We start from the raw sequence: 15,750 nt of genomic DNA on the forward strand, positions 1-15,750 counted from the left end.
GAAGGTGGGGATGAATCAGGAAGGAGTTCTCGAATGGAGATCGATGAGACTCAAAGAACGAGAGCCGCTTTAAGGTCTGACAACACGAAACTAGTGTGAGGTGACTTCAACTTTAGCTCTATATTTCAGAGGAAGCTTATAATGTACCATCTTTCATAAAGAATGAAGCGACTTCATTCGCTTAAATTCACTTCATTCTTGTCATCCAGACAGATATCAAGATATTGATTCTGATGTATTCATATTAGATAATAGAAATTAAAAAAGCTAAATGTTACTAATTAAATTACTGTTCAAACAGGTTGTAAAGACAGGATACAGTAAATACTCTGCACTGTGGCTCCAGTATGTAAATACATTGTTTTTTGTTTTTTTGCCAATGTACTAGGAATGACAAAACAATGCATTTTTATTGTACACTGGTTGTGAATTTACAATGTATTATAAAATGAAATATTACCAAAGCAAATACAGACCACATAGTTTAAATTAATGTTTAACTAAAGTGCAAAAACATATCTTAAACACAAGACCTACAAAATGTTTCGGACTGGAGTAAAATAAATGATTTCACTTCCATCAGCTCAGTTTGAGAGTCAAAATGAAACCTGCTGTGGTCTGATCTGTTTAGAAATGTGGTGAACAAACAGCTTCTGCTTCACAAACATGTTCACTAGTCACCAACCAGAAGTGTGTAAAGTGTCACGAGTTGCAGGCAAAGGAGACATTTGAGCCGCGTATCCAAATGCAGCAGTATATACAGTATTTATTCAACAAAACAAAAACCCTCCGGAGCACAATGCAAACCAACCAACCAACATACCTACGACAAAAGACCAAGAACTGGGGGTATAAATACACAGGACAAATGGGAACTAAAAACATGTGGACGGAATGAGTAACTTTGGAAAAAAATACGACTAAATACAGGGAATGAACTAAATTCATAGGACACATACAAGATGCGACTCCTCTCCCCCTCCCGCTAGGCAGCTCCTGGTGCCATAAACAAACTTCACTGAAGTGGTGGGAGTAGGTGATCACTATCAAGGGGAAGGAGGGCCAGATCCCTAGAGAGGAGTCCATAGAGGAATAGGCAGAGTTGGAGACCGCCACAGAGTAAGAGCGATACCCTAAGGTACAAAAGCTAAAAGGTACATCTTTGTACCTTATTTACCGCTAAATGGTACATATTCAAATGATTTAGGAGGACTGGGGAGGGCCAACTGAGCAGGAGGGTGAGGAAGAGCCACGAGGCTGAAAAGAACCAGTGTAGTAGAAAGTGTCAGGCAACTTGTTGGAATCACGGTATCTAACAAGTCAGGCAGGACTGGTGGGGAAGGAGAGATTGAGAACCCATTCCAAGGTGTTCAGATTAATAAGTGGCTGCTCCGGGACAGACAATGCGGCAAATGCCAACTCAGGGTTCATGGCAGTTTTCTGTCTCGGGGTCCATGGCGGGCCTTTTTACTGGCTCAGGGTCTGAAGCAGGTGTGATGAAGATGGGGATGGATCAGGAAGGAGTTCTGGAATGGAGATTGATGACACTCAAAGAACGAGAGTGGATTGTGGTGATGTTGTCCTCTTCCACTTCACCAACAGTAAGGTAGGATCCACTCAGACACAATGCATACTCTATGTACAAGGGTCAGGTTGTTTCTCCTGCAGGCATCAGTACAAACAGGGAATTATCCAGCCAACTCCAGACACAGACCTTGAGAGTGCTTTTGTTCCAAGGCTCGAGAAACTTCTCAACATTATCCTCCAGTGGACAGCCATTTTGGTGACTAGAGAGTAGCTGGTGCTCAGGTGTATGGTGACCAATGCTAGCTCCAATGTTGTGGTCTGTTATTCTGTCACGAGTTGGTGCAGGCAAAGCAGAGATTTGAGGAAAGGATCTAAATGCAGCAATATATATTTATTAAACAAAACCACAAAGCCCCATAACATACACATTGATAATAACAGATCAAGAAATAAACTTAAGGGGGTATAAATACACAGGACAAAACAAAGAACTAATCTAGAAATAGGTAAATGTAATAGGTAACTATGGAACCTAAATAAGTATGGAGAGAGAGATTACATGGAGACTGAAACAGGGAATGAACTAAACTCAAAGGACACAGAAAATAAGCGACAACAACAGTCTCAAAGGTCAGTTTAATAATTGAATGTGATATAGAACTTGACAGTTACAACTTGTGTTTATTGATAAAATAATACTATCTGCCACAAAGAAAAGTGTAAGTTATAATAGGGGTTAGATGAACAAATACAACCAACACATGCACAAATAGGGCAATGTGTGGGTTGTGGTCAAATCCTGTGGGGGAGGATTCATACGCAGACACTAGCTTAATATCACAGTTTAACACCATCCTGTTTGTTCACAATCTGTCTGTCACAGAAGTGTTCGCATATTTCAGGCACTAGCATTTTAAAATGGTTCACGTGGTTGTTTTGCTCTACTTGTGGCATCTGGTTGGTAAGTTATACATATATTCTTTTTAACAAATTAATTCTTTATATTTAAACATAGACATTTTTAATCAGACAGATCTACATTGTTGGTTAAACCCAAGATAAAAGATGCTGCAATCAAACTAAAATAGAAATAAGTGAGAACCACAACAGAAAATAGGGAAGATGCAAAAAACACAGCAGAATCTGTTCTTACCACATTTGAATATTGATCATGAAATCAGCTAAACATTTATTTTTGTTTCACAGAATGGGTTTGAAATAAAGTAAATAAAGGAAAGTAAATTAAGTAAATTATGGTGTTTTGCTCAAGGTCATGGTGCAAAGGACCCTAGGTTGAAATTACTCTGAACCATCCCTTTAAGTTGTTTTACTTCCAATTATGTTTTCTAATAGAGAATTCAGAGAGGAAATTGAATGTGAATTACAATCCCCACTAGTTCACAGAGCACTCTTACAAATGATCTGCTCTGCAAGATCAGTGATAAATGAACTCTGTCCATTTAGGTTGTGCTTTGCTTGGCTTCCCATAACCAAAACCAGCAAGGGCACTAAAGGGGCCAACTGACTGTATTATTAATTAATTATAAACCAGTTATTTTATGTTAAAAAATATATTAACCCTTCATCTGTGACAAATTCAATGTTCTTCAGGAGTGTTTGCTGGTACAGATGCAGTGAAGTCAGTGTCAGTGATGGAGGGAGATTCAGTCACTCTAAACTCTGATCTCACTGAAATGATGGATGATGATCTGATTCTGTGGAGGTTTGGAAATGAAAACACTTTAATAGCTCAAATCAATGTACTGGCCGGCAGCATGACTGTATATGATGATGATCTTGATGGGAGATTCAGAGACAGACTGAAGCTGGATCATCAAACTGGATCTCTGACCATCACAAACACCACAACTGAACATACTGGAGTTTATAAACTTCAGACCAACAGTGTGAGAAAGAGTTTCAGTCTCACTGTCCATGGTGAGATCAGTTTTAAATATTTTAAGTATTAAACCATTGAAAGTAATGAATCTTAACATTTAGACTGTTTTGATCTGTACCTGTTAGCTTGGGTCGCATTCACGGCACGCACACACACACAAAATCAAATTTTCAGTCATTGTAGATCATCTTATTTTTTATTTAACTTTAAAGAAGTATAGACTTTTTACCTTGACTGATGGTGATAAACTGTAGGTGTGTCCCAATTCGCCTACCTATACACTGCCCTAAATGTATCCTCTTGTGAAGAAAAAGTACATACTTCCAAGAAGAGGCAAGCTTTAGTAGCATGCATACTGTCACTGTTTTAAATGTCCTGTCAATCATCTTGTCACAGTTAACCTCCTCCACATTTGATTTATTTTAATTACTTGTATCAGAGAGAATAGTAGCACATTGATTTGCCAGTAGTATGTCTTTCATGAGGAGAACTCTCCTCATGTGTTTACATAATGATGCATTTAAAAGATGAAAACATTTTTTTTTATAAAAGTTATTAATGTTGTTGCTGATAAAATATAACACGGATAACTGAATATTTTGATTATTAATCACTCAAACCCCATCTATCTAAAACTCTCTACTTAACCGCCAGTTGCTCACATGCGCCATGTTTGTAGTTTTTAAACACTTTTAACCAGACAGTTGATGTTAGCCATTGACTTTGGAAGATGGTGCTGCCGTGTTCGGACTCGGCCCTGGTCACTCCGCTTAGACTGTGTTTTTACTTAGTATTTTACTTAGAACTACTCTCACGTTTTGCACACATGACATCTGCACTGATCCCCTATGACAGTAGAACACTTTTAAGCATCAGAAACCACTTTACTCACCTATTCTGCAACGTTTTATCCACCGATCCAATGTGGCCAACTGAGACACTTTGCGCAACGGACGGGAACAATGGCTATGAGATAATATTCTCTGTCTGTCTGAAACATGGCTGATCCCCACTGTACCGAACGTAGCTGTAACACAATTTGATAACTTTTCTGTTCTTCGGATGGACAAGACAGCGGAGGCTGGCCAAATCAGAGGTAGTGGGGTTTGTTTCATGGATAACAGCAAATGGTGTGACCCCAGTAACATCGCCACCTTTGCGTTCCTGCTCGCCTCACCTGGAGCATCTAAAGATCATGTGACATCTGTTCTATCTGCCTCAGGAGTTTACCTTGGTCATCACCACGACCACCTCAGGCAGACCCTGTCTAAGGTCCATTATTTGCTCAGCGTATGTCTAAACAGTCATCCGGACTCTGCCATCATTGTGACTGGAGACTTTAATAATGCAAATCTTTGACAAGTTATGCCGAACTTTATCAACACATCTCCTGTTCAACCAGAGGGGAAAATTCACTGGGCCACTGCTAGTCTCAATTCAGGAATGCTACAAAGCCAACTCGTTACCGGCTTTTGGAAAATCAGATTATGACGCTATCTTCCTCATACCATAAGCTCCACCATCACTGTAGCGTTGCTGAGAAAGGCAGGCAAAGACGAGGATCTAAACGCAGGATTATTTAATAAAGTAACAAGAAACAGGGAACACAGAACTCAAAGATCAAAGGAACAAAACCAGGGGAATCACAGAGGCAACCATTACACGTACAACAACTGACAAAGTAACAAGAGAAACACAAGGGCTATAAATACACAGGGACCAACAAGCTAAACAAGATAACAAGGGGGCGTGGTTAATGGAAAACACCTGGGATGACTAATAAACAGACAGGGAACCACTAAACATGACAGGACACAAAACCACATCGTGACATAGCCCTCCCCCTATGGGCGGCTCCTGACGCCCATAAAAACAACAAAAAGTTCAGGAGGGCGGTGAAGCGGAGGCGGTCTCGGGGGCGGGATGGAGGGCCAGGCCCGTGGAGCAGCAGAAGGCCTGGAGACTGTAGCAGGACTGGAGGCCAGGGTGGATCAGGCTGTGCAGGCGACCAGGGCAGATCAGGATAGGCAGGCGACCAGGGCAGATCAGGCTGGGCAGGCGACCAGGGCAGATCAGGCTGGGCAGGCTGGGCAGGCGACCAGGGCGGAGCAGGCTGGGCAGGCGACCAGGGCGGGTGGCCACGGCGGAGAAGACCCTTCGGGCGGCCACGGCGGAGAAGACCCCTCGGGTGGCCATGGCGGTGAAGACCCCTTGGGCGGCCACGGCGGTGAAGACCCCTCGGGAGGCCACGGCGGTGAAGACCCCTCGGGAGGCCACGGCGGTGAAGACCCCTCGGGAGGCCACGGCGGTGAAGACCCCTCGGGAGGCCACGGCGGTGAAGACCCTTCGGGTGGCCACGGCGGTGAGGGCTCTGTGCTGGGCAGATCCAGCGGTGAGGGCTCTGTGCTGGGCAGGACCAGCAGCGAAGAAGGCTCTGAGCTGGGCAGGACCAGCGGCGAAGAGGGCTCTGAGCTGGGCAGGACCAGCGGCGAAAAGGGCTCTGAGCTGGGCAGGACCAGCGGCGAAAAGGGCTCTGAGCTGGGCAGGACCAGCGGCGAAAAGGGCTCTGAGCTGGGCAGGACCAGCGGCGAAGAGGGCTCTGAGCTGGGCAGGACCAGCGGCGAAGAGGGCTCTGAGCTGGGCAGGAGCAGCGGCGAAGAGGGCTCTGAGCTGGGCAGGAGCAGCGGCGAAGGAGACTCTGGGCTGGCGTGAAGTGCAGGCTTAGCTGGACTAGCGTGAAGCTCTGGATCAGCAGAAGCGACGTGAACCGTCTCTGGATCAGCAGAAGCGACGTGAACCGTCTCTGGATCAGCCGAAGCGACGTGAACCGTCTCTGGATCAGCCGAAGTGACGTGAACAGTCTCTGGATCAGCAGAAGCGACGTGAACCGTCTCTGGATCAGCAGAAGTGACGTGAACCGTCTCTGGATCAGCCGAAGCGACGTGAACCGTCTCTGGATCAGCCGAAGCGACGTGAACAGTCTCTGGATCAGCCGAAGCGACGTGAACAGTCTCTGGATCAGCCGAAGCGACGTGAACAGTCTCTGGATCAGCAGAAGCGACGTGAACAGTCTCTGGATCAGCAGAAGTGACGTGAACAGTCTCTGGATCGGCAGAAGTGATAACACCCTTCTCCACCTCCCCTACAGTGAAGGGGGATTCACAAAACTGCAGGACAAAGTCAATATACTGTACCAGGGTCCAGCTAGGGTCTTCTTCTGGTAAATTTAAGCTAATTTCCTGTTGTAGTCCACTCCAGAAACAGTCCTTTAGCATAGCATCATCAGCAGGAACAAGGTGACTATAAAGAATGAACTCCTCCACATAATTCTCAATTCTGCGATCATACTGATAAATAGAACAAAGTTTGCTCAGTGGGTTCCCGATAAAACCTGCTAGATCCATAGTGGTCAGTTGTTCTGTAGCGTTGCTGAGAAAGGAAGGCAAAGACGAGGATCTAAACGCAGGATTATTTAATAAAGTAACAAGAAACAGGGAACACAGAACTCAAAGATCAAAGGAACAAAACCAGGGGAATCACAGAGGCAACCATTACACGTACAACAACTGACAAAGTAACAAGAGAAACACAAGGGCTATAAATACACAGGGACCAACAAGCTAAACAAGATAACAAGGGGGCGTGGTTAATGGAAAACACCTGGGATGACTAATAAACAGACAGGGAACCACTAAACATGACAGGACACAAAACCACATCGTGACAATCACGTTGAGAGCAGACTCTTCTCTGGCCAATGTGGTAGATTTTTCCGGAAACCTAACTATTCTGGGGCGTCTCCAAATCAACACCCAACTGATCTTAATATCTGTGCCGTCTCTAAATCGACACCAATACCTTTATACTCTAGCTCTTGCGTCTTCAGTCGACAACTGGCCGAGTTTCATACTCTAACTTGCTTCCTTCTTAATCTAGCTTCCTTCCTGAAGTAGCTTCCTTCCTAAACTAGCTTCCTGCGCAGGAATAAATCAACAAACAGACCTGCAGATGTCCTTTAAATGCTTTAATCACGGCCAGGAGATCTTCCCGAGCAGTTCTCAGGGAATCTCTCCCAAGAAGCAAGGCCGGAGGATCTCAGACAAATTCCATTGAGAATCCCACCGTAAAACACAGATAACAACAGTTTTTATAGAATCGAGAAAACAAATAAGACTAACATGTCACCTTCAATATGATTGGTTCAATTGGTTCAAAAGCCCCAACCTTTTTCCTCTGTCACTGGCACAAGCAAACTCTGATTTTGTGAATACTTATCACAAGGTTTGAGAACTAGTCATCTGTCTAGTTACACTTCCCCTCTTTGTTATTTATACACACACACACACACACACACACACTCAAAGTCATAAGTTTTCACCAAAGAGTTTGGACACATTAAAAGCATATGAATGTTGTTCCTGCAAGAAAAACAAATGTTAGTTGATTAATTAAAGTTGATTAAAATCCATCACACCAACAAATTGAACACTTTCTATGTATGTTTCGAGGCAAACTTCTCTAGTGCTTACAACCAGTCTGCTATTGAGCACCGAGAGAAGAAACAGCTGTGTCAGAGACAAGCACACGATCACTGTATTGGAGGACGAGGTTCATAAAGCGTGGGAACATCAGGAAAGCAGCCAGCCGGACAGCATCCCTGGTTGAGTTTTAAGATCCTGTGCTGATCAGTTCAGGCTTATTTACAACCATCTTTAATGAGTCTCTCACTCAGTCAGGGAGTCCACATGTTTTAAAAAATCTGTCATTGTTCCTGTGCCAAAAAAATATAAGCCCTCTTGCCAAAATGTCTATCAACCTGTGGCAAGTATACATCGCTAATTATGAAGGTCTTTGAGAGGGTTCCTAAGAACATCATGTGCTCCTCATGCACCCACTCCAGTTTGCCTATCATGTACATTTCTTGTCTATTACCACCCACTGCCACTTATACCAACGACGGAAATAAGCGCAGTTACAATTGCTTTATATGTCTGGAGGATAGTGTTAAATATGGTCCTGCACAATGTTAGGTAGCTGGTCTTAAAATAGCTGGTTTATCCAAATATTTAAAAATATGAAAAGTCACTTTCCAGAATCTTAACCTGCTCTGTTGAGCTGTGTTGAAGCAAGGGTCTTCATCTGACAATTATTATAATAACTCCTGTGATAACGTGCTTGTGATGCTCATGATGTGGAGAAAAACATCTGCTAAATTATGTAAATGTGAAGTGAGTTTCACACAGTTAACATTTGTGACCCTGGACCAGAAAATCTGTCACATAGGTAAATGTTTTTGAAATTGAGATTTATACATCATCTGAATGCTAAATAAATAAAATTTCCATTGATTTTGTTAGGATAGGACAATATTTGGCCGAGATACAACTATTTGAAAATCTGGAATCTGAGGGTGCAAATTTTTTTTCTAAATGTTCAAAATGTTCAAATCACCATCTCAGTATGTTTAAGAAAAGACACAACATAACATTAAAATAACACAAATTATTCCATTTGGATTCTTCCCTGCCATTTCAAATGATATAAAACTATCATGTGTGCACAGTGTTCATTTTACAATGTTATGCATTTAGCCCTGTGACGTCTGTTTTATTGTTTGTTAACACACATTACATATTATGTATCTGCATCCATCACTAATCTTCCTACTGACTAGTGTGGCTACTTGACAATTCATAATGATGTTAGACCCAGATGTTTGTTTCTCTCATAACTATATCAAGACTGCCCAAATGTATAAGTGACTTCTTAAAAAGACAAGCTCAAAGTCACCTATATTAAGTAGAGTTCTATGTGTGTGAACAAATGTCTTTGCACACACACACTGTGTCCCATTGTGAAATCCCACAATCCACTTTAACATTTAGACACTGTCTCCTCAAGAACATCAGGACTGTCCGCTTTCAATGATTGTGACTGATATTGCAATAAAAAAGTTTTGATTTTTCTCATGTTTTAGCTGCTCCTATGCCTGATCCTGTCACCAGTAGAGACGCATCATCATCATCATCATCATCATCATCATCATCATCATCATCAGGATTGCCAAAATGTGAACATGTTAACATCACTGAACTCTGTCAGGCATGTGCAGGTACCTCAATGGTCATATGAGCTTTTTTGCTGATATAATTCCAGGAATGCATTCAAGAAATATTAATATAAAAATGAAACTAACTTACTCATGTCATTCTAAACAACAAGTTTGAGTTTTTGTAGATATCTTTGACTGATATCTGAGTTCCTGATAGAGAATAAAATCAGCTTGTTGAAGATCTAAATTTAAATTTTCATTTGTTTCATTAGTTTCTCCAGAAGGCAACGCCCCCTTCTGTGACTCTGTTGAAGCTGTGCTGCGATTGGTCGTCACTGCGCTGATGGGCGTGGCTTCTGCGGCTGCTGCTGTTCTTCTGGTCAATGACGTCAGAGCTTCAAGACGTAAAACGGAGAAAACAGAACAGATGTCATAAATATTGTGGCATATATTGGTTTTAATGTGTAAAGATGAAAATATGTGTGGTCTAATTTTTTAGTGATGGTAAAATTTAGCTTTGCTTACCTAGTCTCTCATCAGAACTGGTGTATTGGAGCCATCTGGTGGTCAAAACGATAAATATTCTTTAATATTTCATTCTATTCTTTAATGCAATCCATTTAGCAATTTTAGTGAATTACATTGTTTTCATTCTTTCTTAAATTATGTTGCTATTTTTATTTTGTTTCTTAATTGTATGCAGGAACCCCACAAATATGAATGTAATATTTGTCACACCAATAAATCCCCGTAGAATTGAACTAAAAACTGAATATTACCAAACTGATATATATATATATATATATATATATATATATATATATATATATATGCTTATATTATAACTGAAGGGTTGTCATTATAAGAATAAACTATGAATTCAGATTCAGATTGAATGATGGTTAACATATTTAAAGCATTAAAAAGTTTATTTAAAACACACACAGTGTAAATGTACACATCGTAACAAGTTAGAGGAAATACAGTGTAAGAGATCATGTTTTCAGCAGAATTAATTCTGGAAATATTTTTATTTTAGCCTTTTTTTTCACCAAAATAGTTATAAGCCATTAACCAAACCACCGATCTTCAATATGAATCACAGCAGTACAAAGTTTGGTCTAAAGCAAAAATAAATAAATAAATAAATAAATAAATAAATAAATAAAAAGTTATGAAAATAAGTAAAAAAAAGACTGCTTGTCTTTTATGATGGAATGAACTACAACCCCATGATGCAAAATTTGCAATGATTCTATGTTTTTTTTTTCTTCAAGAAAATCAACATTTACGTAGTATAATAGTAGAACATTGATCTCTCTCACATTGTCCTGCAAAATCACATCTACATCATGCAACTGAGCGATAACCAGCCGCTGTTCTTCTGATCAATGATGATCAATAACATCAGAGTTTATCCATTTATGTTTGGATAGATTTAAAGTCAACATTTCATATACCTGTGAATTTTTAACTATTTTGAACTACTTTGAACTATCTACTCAAGACTACTGGGAAGATTTAGAAATCTATGTTCATAATATTCATATTTGTGATAAAAATGTGTGTATTTGATGTGCTTCATGTATTTCTTTTTTCTCTTTCTGGCAGCTAATGTAAATAATGTGATTATGTTATCTTGTGGCATTGAATAATAAAACAGATGAGATATCATTAATATTGTGAGTTTTAATCAATATTAATGTATGTATTTTAATTGAATGAATGGCTTTATTTCAAACATATATAAATAATATAATAAAAGTTAACAGACGAAAACAATGAAAACTAAACAATATTAACTTATACATGTCCAAAAAGGACATGTATAACATGTATAAACTTGTCGCCATTAAATGTAGCTACCCTACATACGTAGGATTGTTATAAAAAAACTTTTTTCAAATTTGTTTAAACTGTCTTTATATACCAATACATAATTAAAATGTAATTGCTCTGAAAAAGAGAGTATAAAAATCGAGTGACTGTAGACGTTTTAATCTGCAATAAACACAGCTCATTATTTCCATTCGGGGACGAAACAATTGATTGGTTTGGGCGACTGTCACTCACTCTCGCAACCATGGCTACCACCCCTGTTGCTAGATCTGCCCATATGCGCGCGCACCCGTTTGATTTGAGGAGTGCAAGAGAGGCGCGGAACCTACGAAGAGTAAAATTATGGCAGAGAAAGAGCATTCAAAATTCAAAGCACCTGCATATGCAGTCAGCGAAGGCAAAACAGGCAAAAACTACTTCCTTGGACCCTGCCCGCACTCTTGAACGACCTCCTCTGCTTCGCCCTCAACCCCGGACCTGTCCTCGAACCGACGATGCGGTACTTGTCTCCAGAGTGTACGTTAGTCTTCATTAGAGTCAAAAATGTTTTCATTATGGAAACTCTTACATGCAAAACACTGTATATGTTATGAATCTTACACGAAATTGACCTTCATCACAGTGTAACTGAGGGTAATGGAAAAACGTGTATCAATGCAACCTGTTTTTAGCTTTGCCTTATAAAAATAGCTCGTTACCTATAAATATAGCTCGTTACCGAATCAAACTTTACCAGTATCGATATGCTAGCTTGATAGTGAGTACTAAAATAAATCTTATTTGTTTATATTCATAGTGATAAAGTTAGGTATTTTATTACATGTGATTCTGACATGATGTCACTGTGTACTGCGCTTCTTCCTCTCCACTCGTCTCAGGTAATAAATGCGTCTTCCAGCTGAGCCTGAGTGTTTGGGCCCCTTGTCAAAAAATCCTATTGGAATTTCAATTTTTGTTTATCCTGTAGGATCTTATTGGATTCCAATAGGATCTTATTAGATTCTTATAATCCTATTAGACATTTTGATTAATTTTAATGGAATTTCACGTTGTCCTGTAGGATCTATTTGGATTCTTATAGGATCTTATTAGATTCTTAGAATCCTTCATTCAGATTTATTTTCATGGAATTTCAGTTTGTCCTGTAGTATATTTTTTTTAATTCTATATCTGTATTTCTATATGTTGTGCTGTTTTTCCAGGTAATTACAATTAAATATTATAAACATTTATACAGCAAGATCATTTTAATCATTTCAATTCAGAAATTATATACATTATAGATAGATTCATAAATAAAAGAATATAAATACAATTTAGGTAGAATGTCATATAGTTGACACAATAAAATGATTTATTTACACTTACAGGAACACCATTAAATATTAAATATATTAAATTAAATATATAATATTAAATATTATAAACATTTATACAGCAAGATCATTTTAATCATTTCAATTCAGATATTATATACATTATAGATAGATTCATAAATAAAATAATATAAATACAATTACAATACAACAAATACAATATAGGTAGAATGTCATATAGTAGACACAATAACAGGATTTATTTACACTTGCAGGAACACCATGCAGCTCAGTTACTATAAAAATATTCAGCCATCAGCTGAGCTTTATGCTAGGCCTACATCAGTCAAGCTCGATGCTGTTTGGTTGTAATGCAATATAGCATGTTTTTTTAAAGCGAATGTGCACAACCTTGCGGACAATTTCCAGAGGTTTTACAATCATACGTGTTGGAGTTGCCACCACTTCTTTTATATGGGAAGGAGATCCTTCAGACACAAAACCAGCAAGTGTGGTTTATAAAAGCTGAACTTGGATGAGCGGATTGTTTTTGTGATCATGTATGATATTTACAATTGACTCAATCTTTCCAATGCAACCATTATTTAGCTGGACAGTAAAACTGTTGTGTTTGTACTCCTTTCCATATTTCTCTGTCGTTAACAGTTTTCCATTCACAATTGCTCTGTCATATGTCTCTGCAGAGTACTCATCATTTTCAGATAGATCACAGACTGGGAGCATTAAGAACTTTTCTTTGTGATCTAACATTTTTTGTCGAGAACATCCCAGCAAAACAAGACCCTCTAGCTTTTGCGCCTTAGCAACAAGAGGATAAACACCTAGCCAGTCATTGACAAGTTTGCCCACCCTATTTGAGACATCAGCACTAGTCGTTGTTCGTTTAAGTAGTTGGGGAATTGACTGAAGTATGTTGAATTGGCGTGCAATTTGAGATGGAATACAATTTGTTCCATGACACAACCTCTTCAGTTTCTGGTTGTGACCCTCAAATGAAAATGCAGATGTACACCAAAGAGGTCCATACATCTTGACAGAGAAGGGCAAATGTGTAAGTTGATGGACATTGAAGGACATTTGGCACAAGCCATATGTCGTTGGTATCTCCTGCACAAACTTTGTGATCTTGGATGTTGCTGCTACCAAGTCATTTTCTGTGACAGTGTCTTTCAGAAAGCAAAACATGGCAGTGACCAGAAGTAGCCAATGTTTCAAAAATTTAGTTGGAAGAATCTTGTACAGAACAGGACCACTGTAGAATAATAGCCAGCTTCTGCATTCTGCAGCCTTCCACCTTTGTGCAACTTTCACAGTTCGTGGTATTCTTGGTATATCAGATGGAGGTTTGATGGTAAGCAGCCTTTGATCAACAAGCTTATGTGATGTCCCAATGTACCATGGGCTGTCATGGTACTTGCTATTGAACCACAAGTCCAAGAATTGCTTTGTCACTCCCAAGGCAACACAGTGCATGTAGTCAATTGGAAAGCTGTTCACAATGTCAAAACCAGTGGAGGGATTCAGGAGGACTAATGGTGAAACTGTCTTCACCCCAAACACATGGTCAACAACGTTCTCAATGGCCCTCTGCCCACATTCAATGACATGGTCATGGGTTCTTTTCTGTGCCTCAGTGGGTGGATAGACTCTGGCATATCCTCTTCCCTTTGGCACTGTTTTCCCTTCATTTAAGCAATGTCCACATCCATATGCACCATTGAACTGATGTATACCTTGAAGCACACATCGGGCTACTGCGTCACATGAGCATACAATAGGGAAAACTTTAGACACCACAGTTGTGTTTGTATGTGGGTGCCTCCATTCTAGACCTTGCGAATTGATTTTTAGAATGTCATCCACAAATTGCTTAAGGTAGGTGGAGATGTCAGGTTTACCACGCCCAAACCAGACACCTGCGAGTATCATGTTTTTGAAACGAACATTTGGTTGGAGTTCGTTTATTACACATCTGATGGGCCACAATGAAAAAGATGAAGATTTAAACATTGGAATGCCATCACAGTTCCATAGTAGTGATATGTCATTAGCTGTGAAATTAGGGAGTGTTTGATACATTTCACCCTTTCTCACATCATTTGTTCCATATACTTCTGATTGAAATGCACAATCATCTTTTTGTAGGATGTCTCTTAGCTGGTCCTCGATAGAGAGACTTATATAAAAATTGCCTTCTGCAATATTCTTTTTTGGGTCATTTATCTCATTACACTCTGGACAATGCATGTTGTTCTTTGGAAGATATGTTTGGCAAATGTTGCAGAAAAGGTGAACATTTAGAGACTCAGATGGATCATGGAATATTTTTCGGAAGAGGTGGAGAGACTCTGGCAATATGTTGCTACTCGGGAGAAAGACATTTAAGAGCTTTAAAAGGTCTTCCACAGCACTTGCTGTTAAACTGTGCCTCAGAGAAAATGACAAAATTAGAACTATTGCCTGTGCAAATGTTATCTCTGATCCTGTGTAAAGGGGGGCCCCAGATTTTTCAAATTGTGCATTTGAATCAGAATTTGTGACAGCAGTGTCATCCATAGTAGAGTCTATTTCTCCCTGAGTGTCACTCCACTCATCTTCACCATGGTCCATTGCATCAACAGAATCATAAAATTCCTCCTCGTCTTCCTCACTGTCCGCAAGGGAGTCATTCTGATGGGTAAGATCATCCCAATTGTAATGAGGAGTGTTGTTTGTCCGCCATCGACTTGTCTTTGGAAGGGGCCAACTCGATTCTGGATCCAAAAATCTAGTAATATGATCAATGACTATTTTAACATGTGCCAGTGCTTTCAAGTGATAATATTATAAAGATATAATATTTATTTAACCCTCTGGTACTTTTCAGTCATTTTCATGTTTTGAAGTTGTTCCATTTTTTACTTAATCAAAATGGTACAAAGCTTTGTGATTTTTGTAGCACTTGCTGCAGTATAGACACATTTATTTGACTATAGTGAGGATTTGATATCAAGCTAAAACTATTTTCTAATTTAATAATACAATAAAACATGTTTTGGCAGGAGGACATCCAACCCTAACCCTACTTTAACCCTAAACCTACCTAACCCTCAAGG

The 15,750-nt window shown here is 39.7% G+C and overlaps 1 protein-coding gene across 2 annotated transcripts; it reads left to right on the top strand.

Moving 5' to 3' along the window:
* The first annotated feature begins 2,388 nt into the window (after nucleotides 1–2,388).
* Nucleotides 2,389–10,242, top strand: LOC311294940 (uncharacterized protein). Of its 2 annotated transcripts, none has more exons than XM_084416053.1 (4): nucleotides 2,389–2,488; nucleotides 3,139–3,465; nucleotides 9,405–9,539; nucleotides 9,752–10,242. In XM_084416053.1, the coding sequence occupies exons 1-4, from the start codon at nucleotides 2,446–2,448 to the stop codon at nucleotides 9,913–9,915; spliced, it is 669 nt and encodes a 222-aa protein (XP_084272179.1). In that variant the 5' UTR covers nucleotides 2,389–2,445; the 3' UTR covers nucleotides 9,916–10,242. The 2 variants fall into 2 exon arrangements, with proteins under 2 accessions (XP_084272179.1, XP_084272180.1); XM_084416054.1 differs by having other exon boundaries at nucleotides 9,405–9,529; nucleotides 9,752–10,241.
* Nucleotides 10,243–15,750: the final 5,508 nt, after the last annotated feature.

Source organism: Rutilus rutilus (assembly GCF_951802725.1).
Source record: "Rutilus rutilus genome assembly, chromosome: 8".
NCBI lineage: Eukaryota > Metazoa > Chordata > Actinopteri > Cypriniformes > Leuciscidae > Rutilus > Rutilus rutilus.